The 12756-nt window shown below is 39.5% G+C and overlaps 1 protein-coding gene across 4 annotated transcripts in view; it reads right to left on the bottom strand.

Annotated features, from left to right (window-relative positions):
• ASAP1 (ArfGAP with SH3 domain, ankyrin repeat and PH domain 1) overlaps positions 1-12756 on the bottom strand; it is a 142595-nt gene that overhangs the window by 14577 nt on the left and 115262 nt on the right. For 2 of the 4 annotated variants that reach the window (XM_086879090.1, XM_086879099.1), the window contains 2 exons: positions 11940-12168; positions 2046-2207 (listed from right to left, as the gene is read on the bottom strand). In XM_086879090.1, coding sequence (XP_086735216.1) covers positions 2046-2207; positions 11940-12168 — 391 coding nt within the window. The remainder of the gene's footprint in view (positions 1-2045; positions 2208-11939; positions 12169-12756) is intronic. The other 2 variants (XM_086879104.1, XM_086879109.1) reach the window with 1 other exon arrangement.

Here is a 12756-nt window from a genome sequence, read left to right as displayed (position 1 = left end):
ATTCAAAAGAATGACACATTTTTTTAAATACCATTCTTGGCGCATTGATGTCTAAATGAAACAGCAGAAAAGGCTCGTGCTGTGCCTTGCTAAAAATATATTTGTGTTTAAAAGTGGTGCAAAAAAGGAACTAAGGTAAAACAGCAAACATGTAGATCCCACGGATAAAGGAAGGAAAAATATCTCATGGTTGCTATGGAAATACAAAATAATCTAAATGACATTTTTAGAACATCTTTGAATAGTAACTCAATTTGCTTAGACATAAACTAAGGATTGCTCTGCTTGAAACTTCAATTAATGCACAGATTAGAAGACAAATGCTGAAATTCCACATAGCAAGAAAAGTAACAACATAGAAGAAAGCTTCTGAAAGGAAAAGCAGTGAACATTTGACAATATCCTTAAGCAAAAAACACAAAGTCAGATACAAGAAACTCCCTCTTTTATAAACACAAAATTTAATACTTGCTTAAAAATCCAAATGGACTTTGAAACAAGCTTTTATACAGATGTCAGCTAAGCAAACTGGGGAGAAGAGGCCCCTCTTCCATCCACTGAAGTTTAGCTTGCCCTGAAAACAGTGAAGAGACAGGAAAGGAAATATTCTTCCCTGGGCCTACTCTGACAAGGTGCTTTACTGCTAATCACCTTCAACTGCATGCCTGCACCTTTCCCATATTTTCTTCTTCCTTTATCTGTTGCCTAATGTATTCAAGGAAAAGCTGGCACATGCTTAGCATCTAATCCTATCACACCTTTCAGCCTAATCATGCTACATTATACAGTATTCTAGTATTTTCTATAGTATATAGCACTTTAGGTGCTGTTTTGGACTTAGATATTTGAGGTTTTTTACATATTTAAAGTCCAAGCTCTTCAAAATGTCTTTACTACCACTGAAAAAGTACAGGGCTGTTAGATTCTAGAACATAGGAAACATTTTTTTTCCCATATCTCAGACCTCTGAGAAGTAGAGAACGGAAAAGATTCCACTATTTTTATTCCTTGAGAAAAAGTCTTTGCTTTTCATTGGACTCTATACTTTTCTTATTGAATCCTAGATTAAATCATACATGAGTACTCCATGATTAACTACATTTAACTCAATTTGCTGAAAAAAAAAATGGTGCTTTTAGGCTAGCAGTTTTTTATTTTAGGCTAGTAATTGTGTATTTATACTAGAATAGAGAGAGGATTCTCTTAAGATACAAGTAGTGTAGGGATGATGCACCTATGTAAGCACTGGATTCCAGTTTAAAAATTTACAGATTCAGGGAAATCCTGCCACCAAGACTAAAACCACAGAAAATTACATGGGTCTGAGATTTATAGCTACCAAGAGAATTTGACTGCATAGAGCAATGTTTATTTAAAAGAGGAAGAATCTGAGTAGTCTGGGGAACAGTTTCCAAAAAGCATCTGTCAGAAATGTATCCTGATAAAAAAAAAAAATAAATAAAATGCACTGTTTTCTTTGTAACTTCTGCTGGTTGCAGAATGGAAACCTATCAGTCTTTGTGTATGTACAGACAACATCACAAAAGCCAAATACATACTAAGACAACACATTCCCACCAGTGAGGTGTGAACACTTTACAGGACAGGCGTGGCCCAGAGCCCAAGGAAAGAGTGCTGTGGCACCTGTGAGACCTGCACAGCCACAGTGGGGTCTGTGTGCATCCTGCAGCTGGTTCCTGAGCTGGGCACAGCAGCACGGGAGGGGGCAGAGGCAGAGGCAGAGGAGAGCAGGGGCTGAGGGGCTGGGTGAGGGCAGAGCCCAGGCAGCTGGGGCAGACAGGGAGGTGGTGGAGGAGATTGGATTGGGCCCCAGGGGAGCGTTTTAAGCTTTCTCAAGTGAGACTCGGCCGCAGCAGCCTGGGAGGCAGAGTGACAGAAGACAGAACTGCTGATTTATCTGAGCTGACGTTACATCGAGTTGCGATCATTGGAAAGCAAGCACCAGGTAAAAAGAAACCAAAGATCATATATCAGTCATCATAAAGGTTTTCCCCTGCCCTTTTGTTTTGCATTTCAAAACTCACCCCAAGGAATTGGGCCCTTATTCTGGGGTCCATGAGGTAGTGGGCTTGGTGGGTCAGAGAGGGTTCTTTTGTGTCCTGGGGGTGGGGGAGGTGGTCTCTTCTTGGAAAGAGTGGAGCTGCCACTAGAGGTTTGAGTGCTTAGAGGGAGGGTTGAAGGTGGGCCTGCAAAATAACAAACAACCTTCTTACAAATACATGTGCATAAACGTCAAAGCAGCACTGAAAATTTCACAGTCAGACCCACAGCAAAGTGCAGCAAAAGACTGAAATAAAAAGACAAGCCATGCCAAAACACCGTTCAGATTAAACGACACGTCCACCACATTTTTAACTATCTCAGCTGTAGGAATACAAGCAACTTGACAATAGAATGACATGTGTACTTATGTTTAAAAAAACCAGGATTAATCATGCCAAAATTTCTAATTTTAGGCAATATTAAAAAAAAAAAAAGGCAGCATGAAATATTAAATTTAAGTAATATTTAGCACATGGGATTAAAATTGTTGTTAATTTATACCAGACTGAAAGCACTTTCTATAGGCTCTGATACGTGTGGAGGTTTTTTAGCCCTCCAGACCATCCCATACAAATTTTGTTAATAAACTGGAAGGCAGGAGGAAAAAAATACAAATATGCCTATAATTTTTCTGTTCACTTTCAAAATAGGATTTTTAGCTTGAGAAGATTTTCTGTAATTCTTTTTTCTGTAGATCAAATACATCAAACTATACATTCCAAAAGCAATGCAAATTGTTGTACATGGTATGAATAAAATAAACATCAAAGTCCTTCCTGGGACTGAGATATTTCATGGTAGTATTGCTTATAAGAGCTGATGTAGTCACCCTTACCCTTAAATACTTTTATTTCCCTCTGATTTAATGCTGGCACAATTATTATTCAACACAATGCACGTTTTACACAACATGGGAACAGATACAGCTTGAAAGACAACATAACCCAGTGGGAAGACAGGAGTTTTTCCTAATCAGCTTCACCATTGACCTTAACAAACATCTCAAACAAGAAGCTCAAGGAAGCAGAGCAGGGCGCAACTGGGGACGATTGCTCGAGTCAGCTGCCACCACTGCCCCAAGAAATGTAACACTTTCTGTAGTAGTTCTGCATTAGGCTAGAACAGCTCCAGGGTGTTTGTTGTTGGGGTGGGTTTTGTTAGTTTGTGGGTTTGTTGGTTTTGTTTTTGTTTTAATCTAACCAACAACTAAGATTTTGCTGCAGTCTTCACTTGCAGTAAGTTTTGCACATCAGACAGCTTTGCCATCGGTCCAGATAAATGCAGAAAATTGACATAAAACTTTAAAAGCAAACTCTATTTATACCTGAAATCTCAATTCTATTGTCAGTCTTTTTTAGCACTGTAGAACCAACTTGCCTATTTTTGAAAAGCTACCTTATTTGAATAGTATTTGAAACAATACCTTCATTTAGTTACTTGTCATATATCTTACCATGCAGCACACAAAACTAGAGCTGCCTTCTTCAAAAATATTTATGAATATTCTCTATAGGTAGACTGGAAATGATTAATATCTGTACTCCTTCCCAAATTATTATATATTATAGGAATATTGAAATTAGTGAGAAATAGTATTTGCTAAAATTCCTTAGGTAAAACATTTAACACCGACAAAAGTAACTTCAATGATTCTGTAAGCATGAATCTGTTTGTCAGATATTTTCAGAAGGTGACCTCCCTCTTCCTTATAAATAGAAAAGAAAAATTTAATAGAACTGCCCTTAATGAGCCAATAATTCAATCTATTCTCTTCCAGATTCAATCCTGGAAGGTCTTCTGCTGTGCAGGAGAATCTCTCAACCACAAGTCCAGCAGATATTTTGGGCATGGCTTAATTAATTGGTGACTTTTGTAAATCAAATTATGTATTTTGCAATTGTTCCCCTCAATTTACTTCCAAGTTCAGAAAACCATTAATTGGCAACAAGTCAAATGCCAGTGCATTTAATGATTGTTTCCCAGTTTGCACCCTCACCCTTTCTCATTTTAATTTCTTCCTTAAGCTCAAGTAAGCAAGGTAACTTAAACTGCACGTTGAGATGTTTCTGAAAGCAAAACCAACTTTTCTCATTCTAGATTTTGATTGATGATCCCTTAAACTCCTGCAAGGTACCAATTCTTTCAGAAATACGAATCAAAAGTTGTTTTGATTTGTGATGTAATGTGGATGTATCTGGGAATGCCAAGGGGGAAGCTAGGAGCTATATTATATCAATATGTTAACAGTAAGGTTACTGAAGCAGGTGAGCACACGGGGCTGGCCGAACAGCGTTTGTCCTCTGTCCCTTGTCCTGTCCCCTATCCCTAGTCCCTGTCCCCTATCCCCTGTCCTCTATCCTCTGTTCCTTGTTCCATGTCCCCTATTCCCAGTCCCCTGTCCCCTCTTCCCAGTCCCTTGTCCCTTGTCCCCAGTCCCTTATCCTCTGTCCCTTGTCCTCTATTCCCAGTCCCCTGTCCCTTGCCCCCTATTCCCAGTCCCCTATCCCCTATCCCTTGTCCCCTATCCCCTCTCCCCAGTCCCATACCCCCTGTCCCTTGTCCCCTATCCCCTCTCCCCAGTCCCATACCCCCTGTTCTCTGTCCCCTCTTCCCTCTCCCCAGCCCCCTATCCCCTGTCCCATTCCCCCTGTCCCCTGTCCCCCATACCCCCTCTCCCCTGTCCCCTCTCCCCAGCCGGGCTCTCCGCACGGTCCCACTCCCGGAGCGGGGGGCTCCCAGCGCCCCCTGGCGGCGCCTTCGCGCACCGCACCCAGCGCTCCCAAACTGCCCCAAATCGGCTCAGAGCGGGAAAAAAGCGCAGGAAAGGCATTGAAATAGCTCTGTGCGCATAGTGCAAAAATTAAACTGCAGACATGAAGTGAAATTAGTACTTTTAACTGACAATAAGACGAAGAAATCTTCTGTACAAAAATAAACTGTAGTAGAATTAAAAAAAACCACCCTTAAAATTATGTCATATAGGCATGTTTCAGATTTCACATTAATTATACATATCCAGACGTTACAGAGGAGTTAAAAAAAATCCCTTCACAGCTTTCAGAAGTTCACATGGCATACAAAAGTGATGGGGAAAAGGTGTTTAAGGTATTACAAATTGTACTTTCAGACTCCCAGCATTTATTTCTGTATTAAACTCAGGGAATAAATATGAATACAGATGTCACACACTAATGATTACAAGGCTGAAATACAAAATAACATACATTCAAATAAAAACAAAATAAAGGAAAACTTCAAATCACTATTTCAGGAAGAAGTATAAAATGACATCACGCTTTGAATAAAGAAAACACAGGGAAAGTTCTTGAATCAAAATCGCTTTATGGAAACAACTGGTGAAATAATACAAGACCTGACAATGTATGAACTGTCTGTACATGTATTAAAAAACACACTGTATCACAGAATCACTTAGATTGGGAAAGACCTTTGAGATCATTGAGTCAGACCCTGCCAAGTCCTCCCCTAAACTACCTCTCTGCTCCTGCGCCTTTGGTATTTCCTTCAGGAACGTCCTGGATTCCTTTCAGACTGTCTCCCAGGGGACTCTTGTCAGCCAGCCTCCTAAACAGGCCAAAGTCTGCCCCCTGGAGGTCTAAGGTGGCAGCTCTGCTGATCCCCCCTCTTCCCTTGGCCAGGAATTCGTGATCCCTGTGCCCCAGATGGCCTGCATCACCCATAAATCCTTCTCTCTTCACCAGCAGCAGGTCCAGCAGGTGCCTCCCCTTGCTGGCTCCCTCACCAGCTGAGTAGGAATGTTCTCTTCCACTCACTCAACACATCCTAGACATTCCTGCCCCATGAGAACAAGGGCCAGCAATTGTGAAGCTTTTCCCAGCTGCTCACAGGGTATCTCATCTGCCTCTCCATCCTGGGTGGGTGGTCTCTAACAGATTCCCACCAGGATATCTGCCTGCTGGCCTTTCCCTGATTCCTTCCACCAAACATTTGACCCTACTGCCACCATCATTCAGCTCAGAGACTCAAACCAGTCCCTAACATATAGGGCTGCCCCACTGCCTCTCTCTCCTTGCCTTTCCTTTCTGAAGGGTTTACAGCCATCCATCGCAGCCCTCCAGTTGTGAGAGCCATCCCAGAATGATGGTAGCTGCAGTTTTCCTGCTGTACAACAGCTTCCAGCACCTCCTGTTTGTTGCCTGTGCTGTGTGCAGTGGTGTAGATGCACTTCAGTTGGGATATTGACCCCGACACCTTTTGTGGAGGAGAAACCTTAATTCCTACAAGACTGTCTGGAGGCATTTCCATGCCTTATGTCTTTGCTGTCACTCCCCTGCCACACTGAGCCACCAGCCCAAAGGACCTCACTGGCACACACACTCCCTCAAACACCGGTGTGCTGCCCACAGGGTTACCTCCAGCAAGCCTGGTTTTGTCTCTTTCCCCTTTCAAATCTAGTTAAAAGCTCTTGCAATGTGCACTAACCCAGTGGCAGACACCATTGCTCCCTGCTCAGGCTGTCAGAGTTACCGTGCCATTCCATGCAAATTCCCGTCCAAAGTGCCACACCATGCCCTTGGAGAGCACGCTGCTCGTGGTGCTCCCCAAGGGTTCCTTCACACACGTCTGGCCTGGGCCCTGTTGCCCCTGGCCCTGCCTGTGTCCCCTCAGGTGCTGTCAGTGCTCTGGCCCCTGCAACTTTGTCACTGCCCCGAGGCTCCCCTGGCTGAGGAATCCTCCTGTGTCGGGAGCAGGGCTGCTGAGCTCAGTGACTGCACGTGGCTGTGTATTCACACACATGTACACACAAATGTGTGTGTGAAACCAACAGCTCAAAACAATTCCTGGCTCATAGTCTTAATTAGACAAGGCTAGGCGAGATATCTTTAAGCAATAATCAGAGCAGTTACTAGATGAAAGGAATTTTGTGGTTTTAACCAGGTAGCAATTGAGCTAGTCATTTCCCCTCCAACATGTATTAATCATGATTTCTCACATAGTTGAAAAACTCAAATTTCATGAAGGACATTTTCCTAACAGAAGCAAAACAACAAAAACCAGAAAGAAAACCCTCAAAAACTTGACCTAGAAGTTTTTCCTTTTGTTTCTGTCAGGCTTTCTTTTCCTCAGTTACTGGAAAGCAAATGCTTACAATACTAACTGTTGTCATATTTTATCACTTTTTTGTATTACCAAGGTCAGGCTTTCACATGTAGATCAAATAATCTCAAAATTATTGTACTAAGGTAAATAACTGGATAGGGTGTGCAATTAATAGTGCATTGCCCTTTAGGGTTTGTGCAGTTAGTGTAGTAACAATTCATTTGTGTACTTGTGAAACCATGCAAAGCTGTTGCCATCCAATCAAGAAATGGTGGGTTTAGAGTGTAAAAACTTCACATATGTAATTTTTTTTACCACTTAATGAGACATAGGGGTAAAAAACAGAATTCCAGCTAATGGTAGAATGGACACTGCAAAAGAGAGTAACTTATATTAAAAGTAGCATTTTTATTAACAAGTGTTGTTATCCTTATTTTTAAATTTCTAATGAGTGACTTATTGCATAGATATTATTAAAAGTCTTTTCAGTTTGCCTTACTTCAGATCACATATTTTCACTACTGAAGAGCATAATTAAAGACAAAATTATCATGATCACTCTGAATAAGAAAGCTAAGAATATACATTGATTCAACATTAGCATTTGAAGTACATTAGATAATTAATGCATATAAAAGGTTCAGTCTAAAAGGAAAAAGTTGTACTAAAGAATTTTGTGGTTTGGGTTTATTCACTAATAAAAGAGCCCATGAAACCAACAGTCATCAGCTAGACTTCCCTTCCTATTATGGTATTAAAAAATACTAAGTCTTAGTGGGGTAAGTAGCATAATTTAATCAAAATGTGCAACACATTTATAAAAATATATGAAAAAAATGTCTCTGAGTATATGCAAGAGAAGTATAGAATCCTGCAAGCATTCAGAAGGAACAGGATGACTTCAAAGGCTGAGGTAATGGAAATGAGAATAAATACATCTGTGCTATAAATTAAGAACTTCAGCTGTACATGAGTAGAGATGCCTGCTACGCCACAGTATGATACAATCAGGTAAAAAAAAAAAATAAACAAACAAAAATCCAGGACCAAAGGATTGTTTGATATGGAATTTCCAGTAGAAACAGCAAATTTTATTGCTGTCCAGCCAGTTGTATTTCAGAAAGCTGATTTAAACAGCAAAGGTACAAAGAAGAGCTAGTGTGATGAAAAGGTAACATGAACCCCAGGAGAATGAAAATATTCAATCAGATAAGGTAAAATACGCTTGATTTGTTTAGTGTAACACCCCAGACATGGAGACCTGTACAATTTCCATCCAGCAGCGCCTTGACACAGCTACCAGCCACAGAAAAACCACCAAAGGCGAAGGGCAGTGTTTGTACATGCACAAAGTAACTTAGGGAACTCAAGAAGATTCCTAATCCTGTGTGCAATGCAGTCAGACAACTTCTAGAAGTTACTAGTAAATTCAAATAAACTAATTTGGTTAGAAATTGAGTCTGATTTAGTGAAGGAGCAGATAATGTGTCTGTATCTGCAGTAACAGTGGACAGGAACCACAAAGAAAGTGCTTTTGGGTTTAGGTACCTCATGATAGAGTTTAGACAGAGTGTAAACGATGCAATCTTGTAGGTGTTGAAGATCCAAACTTAACTTCATGATACAGAATTTATCCCTGACTTCCATCCTCATCTGGGATGAACAGGCAGAACCACTAATATCAATTAGCTCTCAGCTCTAGTGAAGGAAACCTGGATTAGACTGCCTAACACTCCTCCAAAGCTAGTTAGCAACATTACCCTCACACTGGATTTGAAATGAAGATTGTGCAAGATTTTATTTAGCTACTGTGGCAAGTCATGAAACTACTTAAATATTGATTATTTTTTTTTGAAAGCTTTTTGTAAAACAATAGGCAAAAGACCTGCTAGAGTCTGGGGCCAAAATGCAGGTAATAAGCTGAGAAGAGCAATAAAAAAAAATGATTTTGAGACTATTACAGGCTAAAGATTTGACTGAGAGCACAAGTTGAACCTGAATAAGCTTATATAAACTATTGAAAAAGGCACAGATTGGCTGGCTCAGGCAGCCAGCTGCACTCATTCTGTTAGGATTAACTAAATCTATAGCAGAGATAGCAGCAAGCAAGATGCATCCACGCATGAGACAATGTGGAGTAAAATACATGAAGGTTCCAGCATTTTCAGGAATATTTTGAAAAGTTATCAAATGGAAAATCTGGACATGATTTATAATGATGTATGGAGAAATTTTAAAACATCTCCGTATCATCTCCTCCCATTATTGTGCCTATAAAATTATTTTTAGCCAGCATGTCCACGGAAAATCATGAGCAAGAGTGATGTGCCTTAATGTAAATTGCTTTAAACCTCCCTCCTCTCCCCAACACAAGTTCAGTGGGTGGCTTCCTGACCACTGTGGCCCCTCAGGAATACCACAGAACTTGACTACCCAGGAACTTCACTGGGTAATGAAACAGAGGGCTACAGGGATGGGATTTTCTTAAAAACAGAACATGTTTTGCAAAGACAGTTTCAGCTGCATGTCTCAAAGGATGAGAACCCATGAAACTTAAAAATTGTCTGCCTCCTTCTAAAATGCAGATCCACCTGCTAGACTCCAGGTCCTAGCAGGGGCCCATGTTACCTGCCAGAGCCTCACAGCAGCACAGGGACAAGATCAGATTATGCTTTTGGACAGACAGTAAGCTTAAATTTAAATACAGATTCAGTGCTTTTGTTACTCTTGCTATTTAGGGAGCTTAGTGAAAAAAGTACACTGTGTTTTCATACAATCTTAAACACAGGCTATTCAAATGAACTTTTTAAACAAAAACACACATCTAACAAGTAAGCTTGTTCAGTGTACGGGATATACTCTATTACTATTCATCCAAAAGAGGAGAAAAATTCTACAGGTTTCTGTTTTCTTACACAAAAAAATTTACTCTTTCAAAATTCAGATGTGCCAACAGTGTCTTATGGAAGTGGAGAGTCTCTGCTTCATCTTCTTTTAAGTAATCAGAGAGCTGGAAGAGAGGATGATAACAAGGAGCAGCACAGTTTAAAATGAACCATAAGTTCATCTGAAATGATGCATCTACAGCAACCTTTCCACGGATGAATTCTCCTTCGCATTTGTCACTTTTTTTCACCAACTTTTAAGTTTTGAATTATTCCTGTAACATAGGCATGTATACAATGGAAATTTCTAATTTCACAGTATTGTTGAGTGTGTATCAACCAAAACTCCACTCCAGCATCGCTCAGAGTGTAGAATTTCAGTATGTTTGACATAGAGAAGCATAGTTCCATTCAACCTTTCTGACTTACCCTGTGAATGTGACATTTTCCACTTTGATGAAGCAGTTGATTTTACATTAGAAGGGAATTTAGTGATATTATAATATTATTTCATTGCAACATAAATAAGGATTTCTTCGCATAGTTTCTAACATGAAAACAAATAAAAACTCAAGGAGTCAATTCTTTCTGAATAGCTTTGGTGTTGTGTTTATTCCCCAGTATAGGAACAATAAGGAAATTCCAGGAACAGCTAGGAAAATGCCTGACATTTCAGAAACCAAAATACATACTTAGAATGAAATATGAACGTATCTATTCCCGCTTCCTGGAAAAAAGACAATTTTCTAGGTAAGTCTGTATGAGAACTCCACTATATAATGACAAAGAAATAAAGTTCATTAAAATCTACTGAAAGCTGACAACATCAGTAGTGTGCAGAGATATCAGACACAAACTCATTAAACTTCTCCAGTAACAGGATGCATGATTAATTGCCAAGTCTTGCAACTTTATGACTGAAGAAGAAGTTATCCTAGGTCATGACGGAACATCTAAGCCAGTACATTGTGTTTGCAATGAACAATCCATAGCAGACTGTGACACAGAGCATGTAAAAGGGATGGGAGAGTGGAAGGAAAAGGCAGAATCTTACAATACCAAAAAGCAGGTTGACAAAGTAAAGTTACAAGGAATACAACTGAGCCCCCAGGGAAACAAGGATTACAAAATCTCATGTGAAAACCTTGTCAAAAACACTTTGCCTCATAATGGGAAGCAAACCTGTTTAGAAGAGAGAGCCAAGGGATCTATTTGAAAGTTGCCAGTACATAACAAAGACTGATGGAACAGTAGTGCTTAAGCACATCTGAACCATGTGAATGCAAACACCTGATGCCAACACTGTCCTGTTCCCTTCTACTCTTTCACATATTGGTGAGACCATCTCTTCATTTTTCCCAAACAAAGCAAATTATCAGTTGAGAAATGAAGTTATAATAGTGCTAACAAAAAGGAGAATCAGCATAACTGCTGAAGTGTTAAACTACACTGTAACCCTCACCACAACTAAAGATTCCTCTAACAAGTGTACTGTACAAGCAGTTTTTCAATTTCTAAATTAAACATGTAGAAAGGAATAAAAGTTTTCTTTGTCCTAAAAAGTATATCTGCACAAATTATAATACAGTAAAAAGTTTTGTTCCATAAATATATCCTCTAAGATTAGAAATATCTAGGTCAAACAATCACAATCCACTGCAGCTGTAAGTCTCATAAAATTAACTATCATTTTGCAGAATATTAGTTAATTCCTCACCCACTCATGTTCAGTGTTATGAATGATTACAAAGTGCCCCCCAGGTCTTTTCAGTTTAGAACACGTGTTGTACCTCAATACTGCATCACGAAGAACACGCTGTATCTTGAAACACTGCCATGTCCTTGGTTAGAGCAAGGGCAGCAGTGGGAAAATCACTGCTTGCAAGTGTGGTTTGGAGACAGGCTTACCTTTGCCAGCATTTCGAGGAGGAAGAGGAGGAGCATCAGATGTTGGAGAGGTGGGTGAGTCTGTGCTTACAGAAGCAAAGATCTGGTTGGTAAAGGCTCCGTAGGAGAGTCTTTGCTTGTCTCTGGGAGTGCTAAATGAAGGGTGAGTCAGTTTGTCTTGGGGAGAAATGCTTGAGGAGTGACAAAAGCTTTGGGGTCTTGGAGATCTTTCCTTTTTTATAGGACTAGGCTGTGAATAGAAAAACAAAGATGTGATATAGCTGTCTGTGAATCAGTGTCTAAACACTAATTATAGTTAGCATGTTTGGAAAAAAGCATACCAGAACATAATTTAGTGAACATGATCCTAGTTTTTTTTTTCCTTTGTTGGACAAATAAACCCCCATTTCTCCCGTTTTCAGTAATTCAACCTGAAAAGTCCCCTCTTCTAAATGAAAATAAAGATTGTACCATCAACAAATCATCACAAACATAAAATTAAATTTAATGTTAAGGCAGGAAATAACATACCAAATTATAATATATAAAATATAATATACTAAATATATATATATACACTAATACATATATAATACACTAAATAAAATACCAATAAAAACCTAGTAAATTTTAGAAAAGTAATTTTCAAGGAATATAGCACATTTCTCAGAATAGAGTATTAATTATCCTCAAGTATCAAGTATATTACTCCACTGATGCCTAGTAAAAATGAACAAACACTCCTGGACAGATCAGATTTATTTGGTCTCTGAACCAGCAATATAATCCATGATACAGCTCTATTTAAATGCTTCTAATTGCTCTTTGAAGAAATTTT

The sequence above is a fragment of the Cyanistes caeruleus genome, chromosome 1 (genome assembly GCF_971803275.1).
Source record: "Cyanistes caeruleus chromosome 1, bCyaCae1.hap1.1, whole genome shotgun sequence".
Lineage (NCBI taxonomy): Eukaryota > Metazoa > Chordata > Aves > Passeriformes > Paridae > Cyanistes > Cyanistes caeruleus.
This window is presented reverse-complemented; position numbering and strand designations above follow the sequence as displayed.